Genomic DNA, 12,665 nt, shown 5'->3' with positions numbered 1-12,665 from the left:
GCTGTGGTGTAGGTTGCAGACGCGGCTCAGATCCTGCGTTGCTGTGGCTCTGGCGTAGGCCAGTGGCTACAGCTCCAATTCGACCCCTAGCCTGGGAACCTCCATATGCCGTGGGAGCGGCCCAAAGAAATAGCAAAAAGACAAAAAAATAAAATAAAATAAAATAAAATAAAATAAAAACATCTTAAAACAGTTTTAATAACAGCTCTCATACTCCCCTTCTAAATCACCTCTACTAAGCTAAACACTATGATGAGAAATAAGATAACATGTATACAGCACACTGCAAAAAGAAGTGAACTGTGTGTGTATATATACATACAGGCACAATAAGAATACCTATTATTACGTTTACTTTGACAAGTTTCCCAATGCATTTCATGTGAAGGTTACATCAAGGACCTCCTACATCCTTATTCAAATTAAATTTTACTAGGAGTTCTCATGATACAGTAGGTTAAGATCCAGCATGGTCAATGCAGCAGCATGGTCACTGCTATGGCACAGGTTTGATCCCTGGACCAGGAACTTTGGCAGCACCCTCATGTGGAAGTTCCTGGGCCAGGGATCAATCCAGAACCACAGTGGTGACCCTAGCCACATGAATGACAATGCTGGATCCTTATAACCTGCTGATCCACCAGGGAACTCGAGCAGATTCCTTCTATATCCAACTAACCACATAAACATTCCATTCAACTCTCTTTTCCTAATCTAACCTCCAAACTTCTCATTTGGGAAACCCATTCCAAAAACTCCAATTAGACTTGTTCTTGAATTGTACTATACTTGTTCTTGTAACTTCCTATTACAAGTTACTATCTATACAGTGTTATTATCTATACAGATTTGGGCTGTTCTGAACCTATGTTCATGCTTCTTAAAACACCTCTGGCTATCTTCTCTACATTTTTCAAGGCTCAGCTAAAAGATTACTTCTTCCAGGATTCTTCTATGAGAGAATCCAGGCTGGGTTAGGCAATATTCTAGCTTGCAAACTGCACCTCATGCACACCCTGAGAAAACACTTTCCATTCTATATTGTTGTCACTAATGTAAGGCTGACTATACACTCTTGGTTTCTCTGTAGTGTCTAGCACACAGTAAAATTGTTCAAAGAAAGATGAATGAGCTTCATCTCATTCTTAAACACCATAATAAATTTTCAGTATTATCTAAACACACTACAAGTCACCATTTTTAAGTCTTCTGCTTGCAAATAAGAATTCTAGAAGTATTTAAGAAATCCTACTATTCTCGATAGCAATGAAATTTTTAAAAAAATATTTAAGCTGTTGTCACTACAATCACATCTTTTTTAGATCTCTCCCAAATCTCCCATTAATTTTAAGTTACTCAGAAAAATCATTCATCCAAGTGCCTGAGTCTAATGTTGGGCTAGGCTTTAAGAAAATTACAATCCTTAGTTCCTCTACTAGACTATCGTTTTTTTGTTGTTGCTTTTTTTGCCACATCTCCAGCACATGGAAGTTCCGTTCCAGGCCAGGGATCAAAGCTGCACTGCAGTTTGCAGCCTGACGCCAGATCCTTAACCCACTGCGCCACAAGGGAACTTCTAGACTATCTTATTTTTACCTAGAGTGAAAGGCTAGAAATGTAAGACAAAGACTAAGCCAACTATTTTATGAGGTTTATAAAAAAAACACAAAAACCTATCACTAATGTAGGGAGTAAGTCTCCCTTTATGCCAGACTACACCAAAGATGAGGCAAAGGGAAAGGTTAACTGTCTTCTGAATAGCTGACAGTAATTCTCTCAAGAAAAAAATTTTTAAGAAAAATGCCCGTATGGCAATACATAGTACAGCCAAGACCTTCAAAAGAATATATCCTTTGACCCAGCACTTAAGGGTAGGTATGAATCAATATTCATATCTTTGGATGTTTACTACGATGCTATTTTAGCTCGGAAAAAAATTATAAAGAAGCTGACATTCAATAACAGATACAGGTAAACAACAATAAATCTATGTTAGAATACTACAAAAGCCATTAAGAGTGAGGTCACAGAAATAAAGTTGGCAATTAGGGAAAAGTTCTAAATAAATGCAGAAAGATTACAAAATAGTTTCTGAAGTACACAACAAAGCCAGCCACATATCTAAGATGTCACTAAAATCTACTGGAAGTTTTCAAGCCAGACAGATACCAAAAGTTCTAAGACACTGAATTAGATAATGTGACAGAAGAAGGCGAAAATGGCCGTAGTTCTGCTTCAGTGTGTTCTGCCAAGAAACATGCCCAATCTTGGAACTTGGAACAGCTATGACATCATTTTCCAGATGAAGTTTTAGTATTTCCCTACTGATTGAGTTACCATTTGGTATGAAAACTTTCTGTAATCTGGTAAATAATACCAAGGCACATATACAAACACCCCATTTAGGGGAGTTAACTGCTTCAATGAGCTATCAGTCACATTCTCATGAAAACTTGTTTTGTCCTGGAAACCTAATAAAGACTGGAGGAACAGTTTACAGTCAGTTACGTAAGGATGTTAAAGGATAACAGTGAGCAACATAATAAGGCAATACTGACTGAATGGGTAACTGGGTTTAGAAGCAATCATAGGGACCTGCCTGAAATCTAGCAAGCTCCTCTTACAAACAATAAACTAATAAGTAATCTGACACAAGTATGATCTTTTTTTTATTATTACTCACATGAATTTATCACATCTATAGTTGCATAATGATCATCACAGTCCAATTAACTATGATATTTTTTTTTTTTTTTTTTGGTGGTTTGTTCAACAGCCTGAGGACAATTAGGATACTCATTCATCAGAAAGATTCATTAGGAGTTCCCGTCGTGGCACAGTGGTTAACGAATTCGACTAGGAATCATGAGGCTGCGGGTTCGGTCCCTGCCCTTGCTCAGTGGGTTAACGATCCAGTGTTGCCGTGAGCTGTGGTGTAGGTTGCAGACGCGGCTCGGATCCTGCGTTGCTGTGGCTCTGGAGTAGGCCGGAGGCTACAGCTCCGATTCGACCCCTAGCCTGGGAACCTCCATATGCCATGGGAGCGGCCCAAGAAATAGCAAAAACGGAAAAAAAAAAAAAAAGAAAGATTCATTAGTTAACAAAAACCCTAAACTTTGATTATATTACACCCACCCTATGAAAAACAACACAAGGCTGTTCAATTCCAACATGAATCTTATACTGACTTATGAAATTTTACCATTCACTGAACCACTTAAGTAAAAGTAATACAAATGTATACCTGGTTTAAAAGTACACATAGGAGTTCCCGTTTTGGCACAGAAGAAACAAACCCAACTAGTGTCCATGAGGATTCGGGTTCAATCCCTGGCCTAGTTCAGTGAGTTAAGGATCCAGTGTTGCCGTGAGCTGTGATGTAGGTCGCAGATGCGGCTCAGATCTGGCACTGCCTGTGGCTGCAGCACAGGCCTGTAGCTCTGATTTGACCCCTAGCCCAGGAACTTTCAGATGCTGAACCTGAGGCCTTAAAAAATAAAAATACACATAGACAAAGTTCCCACTGTGGCACAGTGGATTAAGGATTTGGCGTGCTCCTCCTGTGGCACAGGACGCATATGTGGCTCACATTCGATATGCCTTGGGTTCGGGTGTACACATAGTTGAGGGAAAGGATAAACTGGGAAGACAGGGTTGGCACATGCACACTACCATATATAAGGCAGATGACTAATAGGGACCTACTGTATGGCACAAGGAAGTCTACTCAGTGTTCTGTAATAACCTGTATGTGAAAAAAGAATGGATATATGTACACGTGTAACTGATTCACTTTGCTGTAAACCTGAAGCTAATACACCATTGTAAATTAACTACACCCCAATAAAATTTTTTTCTTTTTTTGGCTGTTCCACAGAATAGGGAGTTCCCAGGCCAGGGCCCGAATCTGTGCCCTAGCGCTGCAGAGACACTACTGATCCCACTGTACCACAGCAGGAACTCCACCCCAACAAAATTTTTAAAATTAAAAAAAAAGTCCACATAAATTAACAGTCCTCAAACTTGCTACTTGATTTTTAAATGCAAGCTTCCCTACTAGTTCTAACAAACACAAATTTATCTTAGCTATACTGTACATCCCAAAAAATACTCCTGTCTTTGCCTTCCTGCTTTTAAATCACAAGATGTAGGGCAAAACTTTGCAGATGAAAGCAAACAGATTCATAGTAAGTGACAGATATTATGCATGTGTCAAGTGGTTAAACCAAGCACCCTGATGCCCCTCACACACATTAGTAATCTGCTATGCCACTACATGATTCCTGAAAGGTCACAGCTTCTTCTTTCTCTAGAAACAGAAGCCTATGAAGATATCTTTAAAGTCTTCCAGATGCTGGGCAAAAATAATCAATCAACTATTTTTTTCTACAAGATTATGGAAGATTTTAAGTTAAACTGTTAAACTACAGGAAAGGGAAAAGTTTAAAGGACCAAAAAGGACTAAGTTTTTTTTTCTAACAGCCAACTTTCCAATAATATGACTCTATCTCCCCAATACTTTCAGCATCACTGACAAGCATATCTCCATTTTTTATTTGTACACACTGGAAGATGAGTCAAAGATCCAGTGTTAGACAACTATGGGCCTTTGATTCTGTTACGGAGGTAGAGAATCCTCTCTTCCCACTGCTCAAGGGAGTTAAGGTTTTATAGAGGCGTAACAAGTGTCAGGTCCTAGATGAACTATATAAGATCCCGAAGAACTAACAACAAATTGAAGGAAAATTTATTTACCTAAGCCTGTTGGGTTTTGTTTCCTATTTTACATTTGAAGCTAACCACTCAAGATTCTATCATTAATATATATGTTTTTAAAATATTTTCTCCTTGCCATTATCTTTTCACTTACTTCCTATTTTTACATAAGTCTAAGTTCTAGATAATATATGATCTACCCCAACCAGTATTTTATCATTCTCTTAGGGTCCTAGAGTTTTCACTCAATACACAGGACCAAGCACTACCACCTCTTTAAGATAAATCCAACTCTTTAGTCCGAAACTATTCTCCATCAATCTACTCAAGATCCCTACTTGTTACACAGAATCTTTAAGAATACAAAAATATGAAAAAAAAAAAAAGAATACAAAAACATGCTAAGAGCAAGACGTCAGCTTTTCCTGATTATCTGTTTTCCAAGTTTCATATAATAAACATTAAGTTTTCTAATGGGAAAAAGGTTTTCGAAAAAGTAATCAGAACAGTACAAAGGACAGAAGCAAGGAAGAAGGTTCTGAAAAAGCATCCTCTTAACACTGCCAGCTGTCAGAAGGCAGGCAGAAATGTCAGGGCTTAATGATATACCAACTCTTAAAAATAACCACAATACCCAGTTAAGCCAAAAGTTAATTCCAATATAATTTTTATCTTTTTCTCTGCCATGTTACAGCCTCAATCTTTTAATTTCATTTCCATGGTTCTATAACTTCAATTATCCCCTATGCATTTTTTCAGACTCATTCTTCACCTTTCTATATCACAAAAAGTCAGTTTCTCTATTGTCTCTGCTTTCCTTTTAAGCCCACATTTCTGTCCTCCATTAATGTTCCCACATCCCTTCACACTAAGGTCTGAATAATAAGACCAATTATCCTTCCATAAAGGCTTCAACTGTTAAGTGATACTTATTTACAGAGCTTTTATTAACAGTTCAGTATAATACCTCCCCTGTTCTCTCTAGTTCCTTCTCCTTCCCTAAAAGTCTTAAGAAGAGTTAAGCCGGTTACCTTTTTAACACTCTCTTCTTCCTCTTGGCGTTTCTCATAGTGTGAGAAGTCATCGAAAATGGAAGTGGTATGCTTGTAGCTGGCTATGATTTTCAACACCTGCTTAGCCTTTTCCAGAGGCACTTCCTGAGTGTCCCTGGAGTTGGTCACTGGTTTATTCTCGTTGTTCTCCAGGCGAATGTGTCGCAGTTGGCTATTGGGAACGTCCTTCACAAAAATCCACCTGACGTCAAAACGACCCTTCCATTTGTCCTGGGACCATACACCTGCACACGTGTTGTAGTCCACAGCAGATTTCATCTCTGCAACGCCACAGAAGTGTCCACTGCCGTTGACACTGAAAAGTAAGTAAACGGGGCCCTTCCCGTTCATGGAGCGATAAGCAGCATCCAGTCTCTTGTTACCATGCTCTGTGCTGCACCAGATGTTATACTTAATGGAACGGTGGATATCGTCCTCAGAGTAGCTCTTAATGATGAAAACCCGGCCATGTTTCAGATTCCAGTCAAAATCCTTGGGGTTGTAGTTATTAATGGACCGAAGCTTCTCCAAAACTGGGTGAGGTTCTGAAGGAGTAGATCCAGATCCAGCCTGAGACTGTCCTACTCCATTACCATCCACCCCATTATGACCGAACCCACTGCCACGGTTCCGAGGTGCTACCCAGCGGGTTGGCTGAGCTGCCTGTTGCTGCACTGAGAGCTGAGTAGGCTGTGGTGGAGGTGGGGGCAATGGCTGTGTCTGTTGCCCTACTGATGCCTGAGCCACTGGTGGGCTACTGGTAGCCTGCTGACCTACAGGCTGGGGAGACCCCTGGGTTGGCTGCTGACCTATATTCTGAACCAAAGCCTGCGAGGGGGCTTTTGCCACAGGACCCTTGTTATCCCAAGTTCCAATATCCATGTTATGCTTTATTGGGGGTGGTGGAAGACTTGACCCTGCAATGCCATTCTTGGTCTTCAACTTGGGTTGTTGTTTTGCAGGCTTGCTAGCAATATCAGCCCAAGATGCTGGTTTTGGAGGAGCAATCGTAGCTGGAGGCAAACTACTGGAAGCCACAATGTTACTAGTAATGGACCCACTACCAACAGCAGAGCCTACAACTTTTGGAACATTGCTTGCAACTTCTGTGCTACCCAACTTTAGTGCTGCCATCCCTTGGTCTATAGTATTCATGCCAGGAGCCTTATTGAGGGTCTCACTGGCAAAAGCTGACTGTCCATCAATCATGGCTCCACCTAAGGAGCTAGGTGCATAAGCATAATTACTACTATATCCAGAGCTCTGAGTAGACTGTCCCTGAGAACTATTATTCCCCCAAGCTGAGAAGTCAATCCCGCTGGGAAAGAAATTAAAACCATGCTGACCAAGAAATGGAGTGCTACCTAGGGCTCCTGGTTGTCCAAACATTGCATCTGGTAGGAAGTGAGGCTCTCCGTTGCTCAGTTGTCCATAAGAAGTTAGATAGGGCATGGCTGTATCACCCCCAGTAGACCAAGCAGCTTCACCCAAAGAATAGGAGAAGCCAATGGAGGGACTGTAGTAACTGGGTAAGTAGGAATCTGACATGGCAGTATATGCATTATTCTGTGGAAGAAAAAAAAAAGCAAATTAAAACTAAACACAAAAATAAAACCACCAGGACATTTCCTCTCTTAATTATTCACATAATTCAAATATTCCAGCCATTACTATAAAAAAAGGAGCGATTTTTCAGATAGTCTCTTTCCAAAAACCTGCAGGTGTTTTTGTAGGCTAAGATATTTTTGTTTAAGGGAGTTCCCATCGTGGCGCAGCAGAAACAAATCCGTCTAGGAACCATGAGGTTGCGGGTTGGATCCCTGGCCTTGCTCAGTGGGTTAAAGATCCAGCGTTGCTGTGAGCTATGGTGTAGGTCACAGACGCGGATGGGATCTGTTATTGCTGTGGCTCTGGCACAGGCCAGTGGCTACAGCTTCAATTAGACCCCTAGCTTGGGAACCTCCATATGCCGCAGGTGCGGCCCTAAAAAGACCCAAAAAAAAAAAAAAGATATTTTAGCTTAATAACTGAACTGTTTAAACATTTGAAATTAAACCAACATACAGCAAATACAGATGGATTTTTAAGTGCTAAAATTCAGAAAAGGGAAAACCCAGCATCTCACCAAGTTTATGTCTTGCTATACAGAAGTGTTAAGAGGATACGTTTGTTAAAACCACAATTTCTGGACTGAAAGCTGGGAATAATGGCAGAACAGAGGAATATTCAAGAGTTTCCTGTTAAAACTGTACTAGGACTTCCACACGCCACAGGGCAGCCAAAAAAAACCCCAGAAACCCAAAAACACAAAACAAACCAAAAAATCTGTACTATATAACAGATACATTAACAAAAAGAACTGGAAACTTCACCTTCTATCCCCAAAATCTGTGCAACCATTCCTCAACCATAAACCAAAAAAGCAAGGTTCAATGAATCTACTTTAAAGTATAGCCTCCTGGCAAACCATCTGGGACCATCAACATATGCCAATATTTAATTATAAACTGGAAAGGAAAGCACAGTGGCTTCTAGAGGATTCAAAACTAAAAAAACTTGCTATTTGTTCTGCTTAATCCATGAGAGCAAAGGCTGTAAACTGAAATGCACACCGAACTTTTCCATTAAAAACATGAGTATAATCCTAAAGACACAGTAAAGTCCATATCTTTAAAAAGGAATCACCCTTTAGAATAATCAGAAAAATATACAATGTCTTCACATTAGAAGATAAATTGCATTGCAAAAACATTCTTTTATTTGTGCTGACAATATTTTAACTTTTTATAAATCCTATAGTCCAGAGTAGCCGCTTAAATGAGAAGCCAGAGATACATAGAATTGGTTTCTATACAGCTCAATTCAAAAATAGAGTACTTTACCATAACTTCAAAAAAGCTCTGGTATCTAAGAATCTATCAACTAGCCAACACGGTGTTTTGTCTTTTTTTTTTGTCTTTTTGTCTTTTTGTTGTTGTTGTTGCTATTTCTTGGGCCGCTCCTACGGCATATGGAGGTTCCCAGGCTAGGGGTGTAATCAAAGCTGTAGCCACCGGCCTACACCAGGGCCACAGCAACGTGGGATCCGAGCCGCATCTGCAACCTACACCACAGCTCACTGCAACGCCGGATCGTTAACCCACTGAGCAAGGGCAGGGACCGAACCTGCAACCTCATGGTTCCTAGTCGGATTCGTTAACCACTGCGCCACGACGGGAACTCCTGTTTTGTCTTTTTATTAAAATATGGTTGATTTACAATGTTGTGCCAATTTCTGCTGTACAACGAAGTGATTCAGTTATACATATATATATGTTCTTTTAAAAATTCTTTTCCATCACTGTCTACCCCAGGAGACTGGAAATAGTTCCCTGTGGATTCCATTCTTGTTGTTTTGTTCTTTTTTTTTTGTCTTGTTCTTAAGAGACTTGGAAGACCATGAATATGTTAGTCTTTAAGTTCATAGTACTAAAGCCCAAAGGTCTTCTCCCTAGCCACTAAAACACATCTCTTGAAGATTAAATGTTTCAGCTAATGTGGCCTGATAAAATTTCCTCTGCCAATTTAAAATTTTCCTTTAAAAAAGTCTTTAACATACACCCTCAAGTTTAAGGCAAATCTATTTCTCGAAGATAAATGTTATACTTTTAATAGTCCCACATCCACTGTTTACAAGAAACTCAGTCAATACTCAATAGGTCAAGCTGGAGGAATTAATCCAACATAAGGTGGCGAAAAACTGGTTAAAAAGTGGTTGAGGGGGAGTTCCTGTTGTGGAGCAGAGGAAAGGAATCCGACTAGGAACCATGAGGTTTTGGGTTCGATCCCAGGCCTCACTCAGTGGGTTAAGAATCCAGCGTTGCCATGAGCTGTGGTGTAGGTCACCAGCTACGGCTCTGATATGACCCCTAGCCTGGGAACCTCCATATGCCACGGATGAGGTCCTTTAAAAAAAAAAGTGGATGAAATACTCTTGACATAAACTACAAAGGCCAAATTTTTTAAAGACATTATGCTTTAGCTTACTTAACAAAAAAACAAATGCACTTAGTATCACCGATTATGCCATTATACAGCAGAATGCCTACACCTGAACTGGCAGGTTCCCACATGCCCCTGAGCTCAAAAATCTGAATTACACAATGTTTCACAACTACCTAGAATTATGTTTCCAAATGCTCCCACTCTCCCTGTTATAATGATTACGTAAGCAAATTACTTCAAGAGCAGGAACCCAATAGTTCATTCCTCTACTTCCTTCCCTACTTTTCCTCATTAGTTGGGTGTCTTCTGCAAAAACTTTTTTCAAATCACATAAGTGGTTTCTAAACTTTCAACGCAGAAAATTTTACATAAAGAATCAAAAAGTTTTATGTAAAAATTAGGCCCAAACATGGGCATGCACTAATATGTAAATTTATTCAACAACTGTACATATCATACAACATCTATTTAGAATTTATATAAATGTACCCTAAGTTTCTTCATCTTTTATGATATTTTGCATGAGTCATAGTCAGTTTTCTTTTGACTGGGAAGTTATATTCATTGGCTAAAACTTTTGTGACTATGTCTTTGGGATCCAAGAGATATCAATACACAAAAACTACAAAATCAAGTTTCTGCATGCACAGGCCATGTTCATATATGTGAACCTATATGCAACTAATCTTCCTGTTAGAAGATTACACTGCAAAAACAAGAACTCCTTTATTTATTTATTATTTTTTTTTTTTGGCCACTACACAGTGGCTTGATGTGGGATCTGTTCCCAGACTAGGGACTGAACCCAGGCCACTGTGGTGAAAGTGCCTGAGTCCCAACCATTCTCCGTCTTTGCGCTAAACAGCACTGTATCTTAACACTATTTTGTAAATCCTCTAGCTCCCCTAAATAAGAAGCCGATACGTCCAAAATTGGTCTTTATAAATGTAGACATGGCTCAACTTCAAAATCGTTCTAAGAACCCAGTAACTAGTGACCAGACAAAAGGAAGATAACCAGTTCCACAGCAATGAATAAAATTCAGGTGATTTTGTTAGTTTCTCCCATCACGTACAAATCCAATTTTCCTAAAAGAAAAATGCTTTGGGGATGAAAATTCAAAATCTTCAACAATGGAAAGGATCCTTAAATTCTGCACTGATATATTATTTGGAAGGAGGAAAAACTACTCAAACAAGTGATACTGTTAGTATACTGTAAAATGTTATCAGTACTAGTCTCTCTCAGAAAACTGTGTTTGCTGACAAAGCAGATGAGGATCTTAACATTTGTAACTGTTTTTATACCATACTGATTGGTATTAAGAAAATCATTCCCTAAAAATGAGATTTACTGACAGATCAGACAAAGAATAATGGTATACTACATCCTTTGATCAAGCATGTAAATGGTTAACTACTCACGGGCCTTGCCTGTGGACTCAAGTAAGGTTCAAAATCATCATCATTTAATCCATCCTTTTGATGTACAGATCCATTTTGCACTAAAGAAAAAAAAGTTCGTGTTAGGGGTGTCTCAAACACGCACTCTACTTCACAAATTAATTAAAAGCCTTCCAACCAGAGAAAAACCTTACCAAACAGAGCAAATATGTTTGGATTTCAAAAGGATAAAGCAATATTCGTCAGTGAAAATGTCTCCCTCCACCCAGAGCAAGTTGATCTTAAAAGGTCATTTTATTGGCTCCTCTAGATTTCAATTCCCTCCCGCTTCCCCTCCCCCATCACATGTGAGTACTTCCAGAGTGTGATCCACGAGGATGAAAAACAAAGGCCTTCTAAGACCTACAGGAAACTAAGGACCTGGGACATTTCAAAACCGAATCCACCCCCACCTCTAATGAATTACTCCTTGTTCACCAAAAAGCTGTTCGCCAGCTGCAGGAACACACGGAAAGGGTCAGATACTTAAGTGTGAGGCACCTGCAAACTAAGCGGCTTCCGAAAGGTCCTCTCCCCGGGGCGCTTCCCGGAGACCCCGCCCCCACCACTCGGGGCCCCCTTCCCGGCCCGGGGCCACCGGCGGAGCTGGGCTCACCTTTGTTTCCTTGACCTTTTGGTCTCTGCGGGCGAAGAAAACGTCGCCGAGCAGCGGGTCGTCCGAGGAAGAAATGGAAAAGGAAACACCAATTAAAGCCGGGCCGGAGAAGGGAATAAAGGCGCAGGCCTGAGGAGAGGCGTCGGGGAACGGGGGTGAGGGGGAGACTGGGGATGGGAGGCGGGGGAAAGCGCGAGGCCAGCGGGGCCCGCGGAGAGAAGCGGGGGCCGCGCCACGAACAACGCGAGGAAACCAGGGCTTCACAGAAGGAGAAGGAAACAAGAGGAAAAACGAGGCCCGCCGAGAGGAGGAAACACGGCGCGTCCGGCGGGCTCCGAGACCCGGGGAGGAGCGGGGAGTGCGGGTGAGGGCGAGGCGCTGGGCGCGGCCGGCCGGAGAGCCTCGAAACCCGGCCCGCGAAAGGCGCCGCCTCGGCTCGGCCCGACCGGGGGCGGCGGGCCCGGGCCTAGTCGGGCTCCCTCTCGCCTCACACAATGGCCGAGGCATGCGGGCCGGGCCTGTACCTGCTCCAAGAGGCTGCTGGCCGACATGGCTCTCGGATCCTCCGGGGGGGCGACGGCGGCGGACTCTCCTCAGGGCGGCGGCGGCGGATGAGCCCTGGCGGCGGGAGCAGGCGGCGCGGCGGCGGCTTTTGTCCCTGACACTCGGGGGCCTCGGCGGACGCAGCGGAGACACCGCGCGCGGATCGGGCTCCGGCTCCGACTCAGCGACGCTCTAGCCCGAGAACTCAACGCCCGTCTCTATGCCTTGACGCGCGCACCCGCCCCTCGCAGCCGAAATAAGGGCGCCGAGCGGCGAAAGCGGACGGCGCGCGCGGCGCGACGCTGACTCTCA

At 42.0% G+C, this 12,665-nt stretch overlaps 1 protein-coding gene across 1 annotated transcript in view; it reads right to left on the bottom strand.

Moving 5' to 3' along the window:
- Nucleotides 1-12,320, bottom strand: part of YTHDF2 (YTH N6-methyladenosine RNA binding protein F2) — a 32,487-nt gene extending 20,167 nt beyond the window's left edge. Inside the window, 6 exon segments of the mRNA XM_047792911.1 lie at nucleotides 5,748-7,334; nucleotides 11,177-11,256; nucleotides 11,811-11,946; nucleotides 11,949-12,094; nucleotides 12,097-12,227; nucleotides 12,229-12,320. Coding sequence (XP_047648867.1) covers nucleotides 5,748-7,334; nucleotides 11,177-11,256; nucleotides 11,811-11,946; nucleotides 11,949-12,094; nucleotides 12,097-12,227; nucleotides 12,229-12,317 — 2,169 coding nt within the window. The 5' untranslated portion in view covers nucleotides 12,318-12,320.
- Between the last annotated feature and the right edge of the window lie 345 nt (nucleotides 12,321-12,665).

The sequence above is a fragment of the Phacochoerus africanus genome, chromosome 8, assembly GCF_016906955.1.
Source record: "Phacochoerus africanus isolate WHEZ1 chromosome 8, ROS_Pafr_v1, whole genome shotgun sequence".
Classification (NCBI taxonomy): Eukaryota; Metazoa; Chordata; class Mammalia; order Artiodactyla; family Suidae; genus Phacochoerus; species Phacochoerus africanus.
This window is presented reverse-complemented; position numbering and strand designations above follow the sequence as displayed.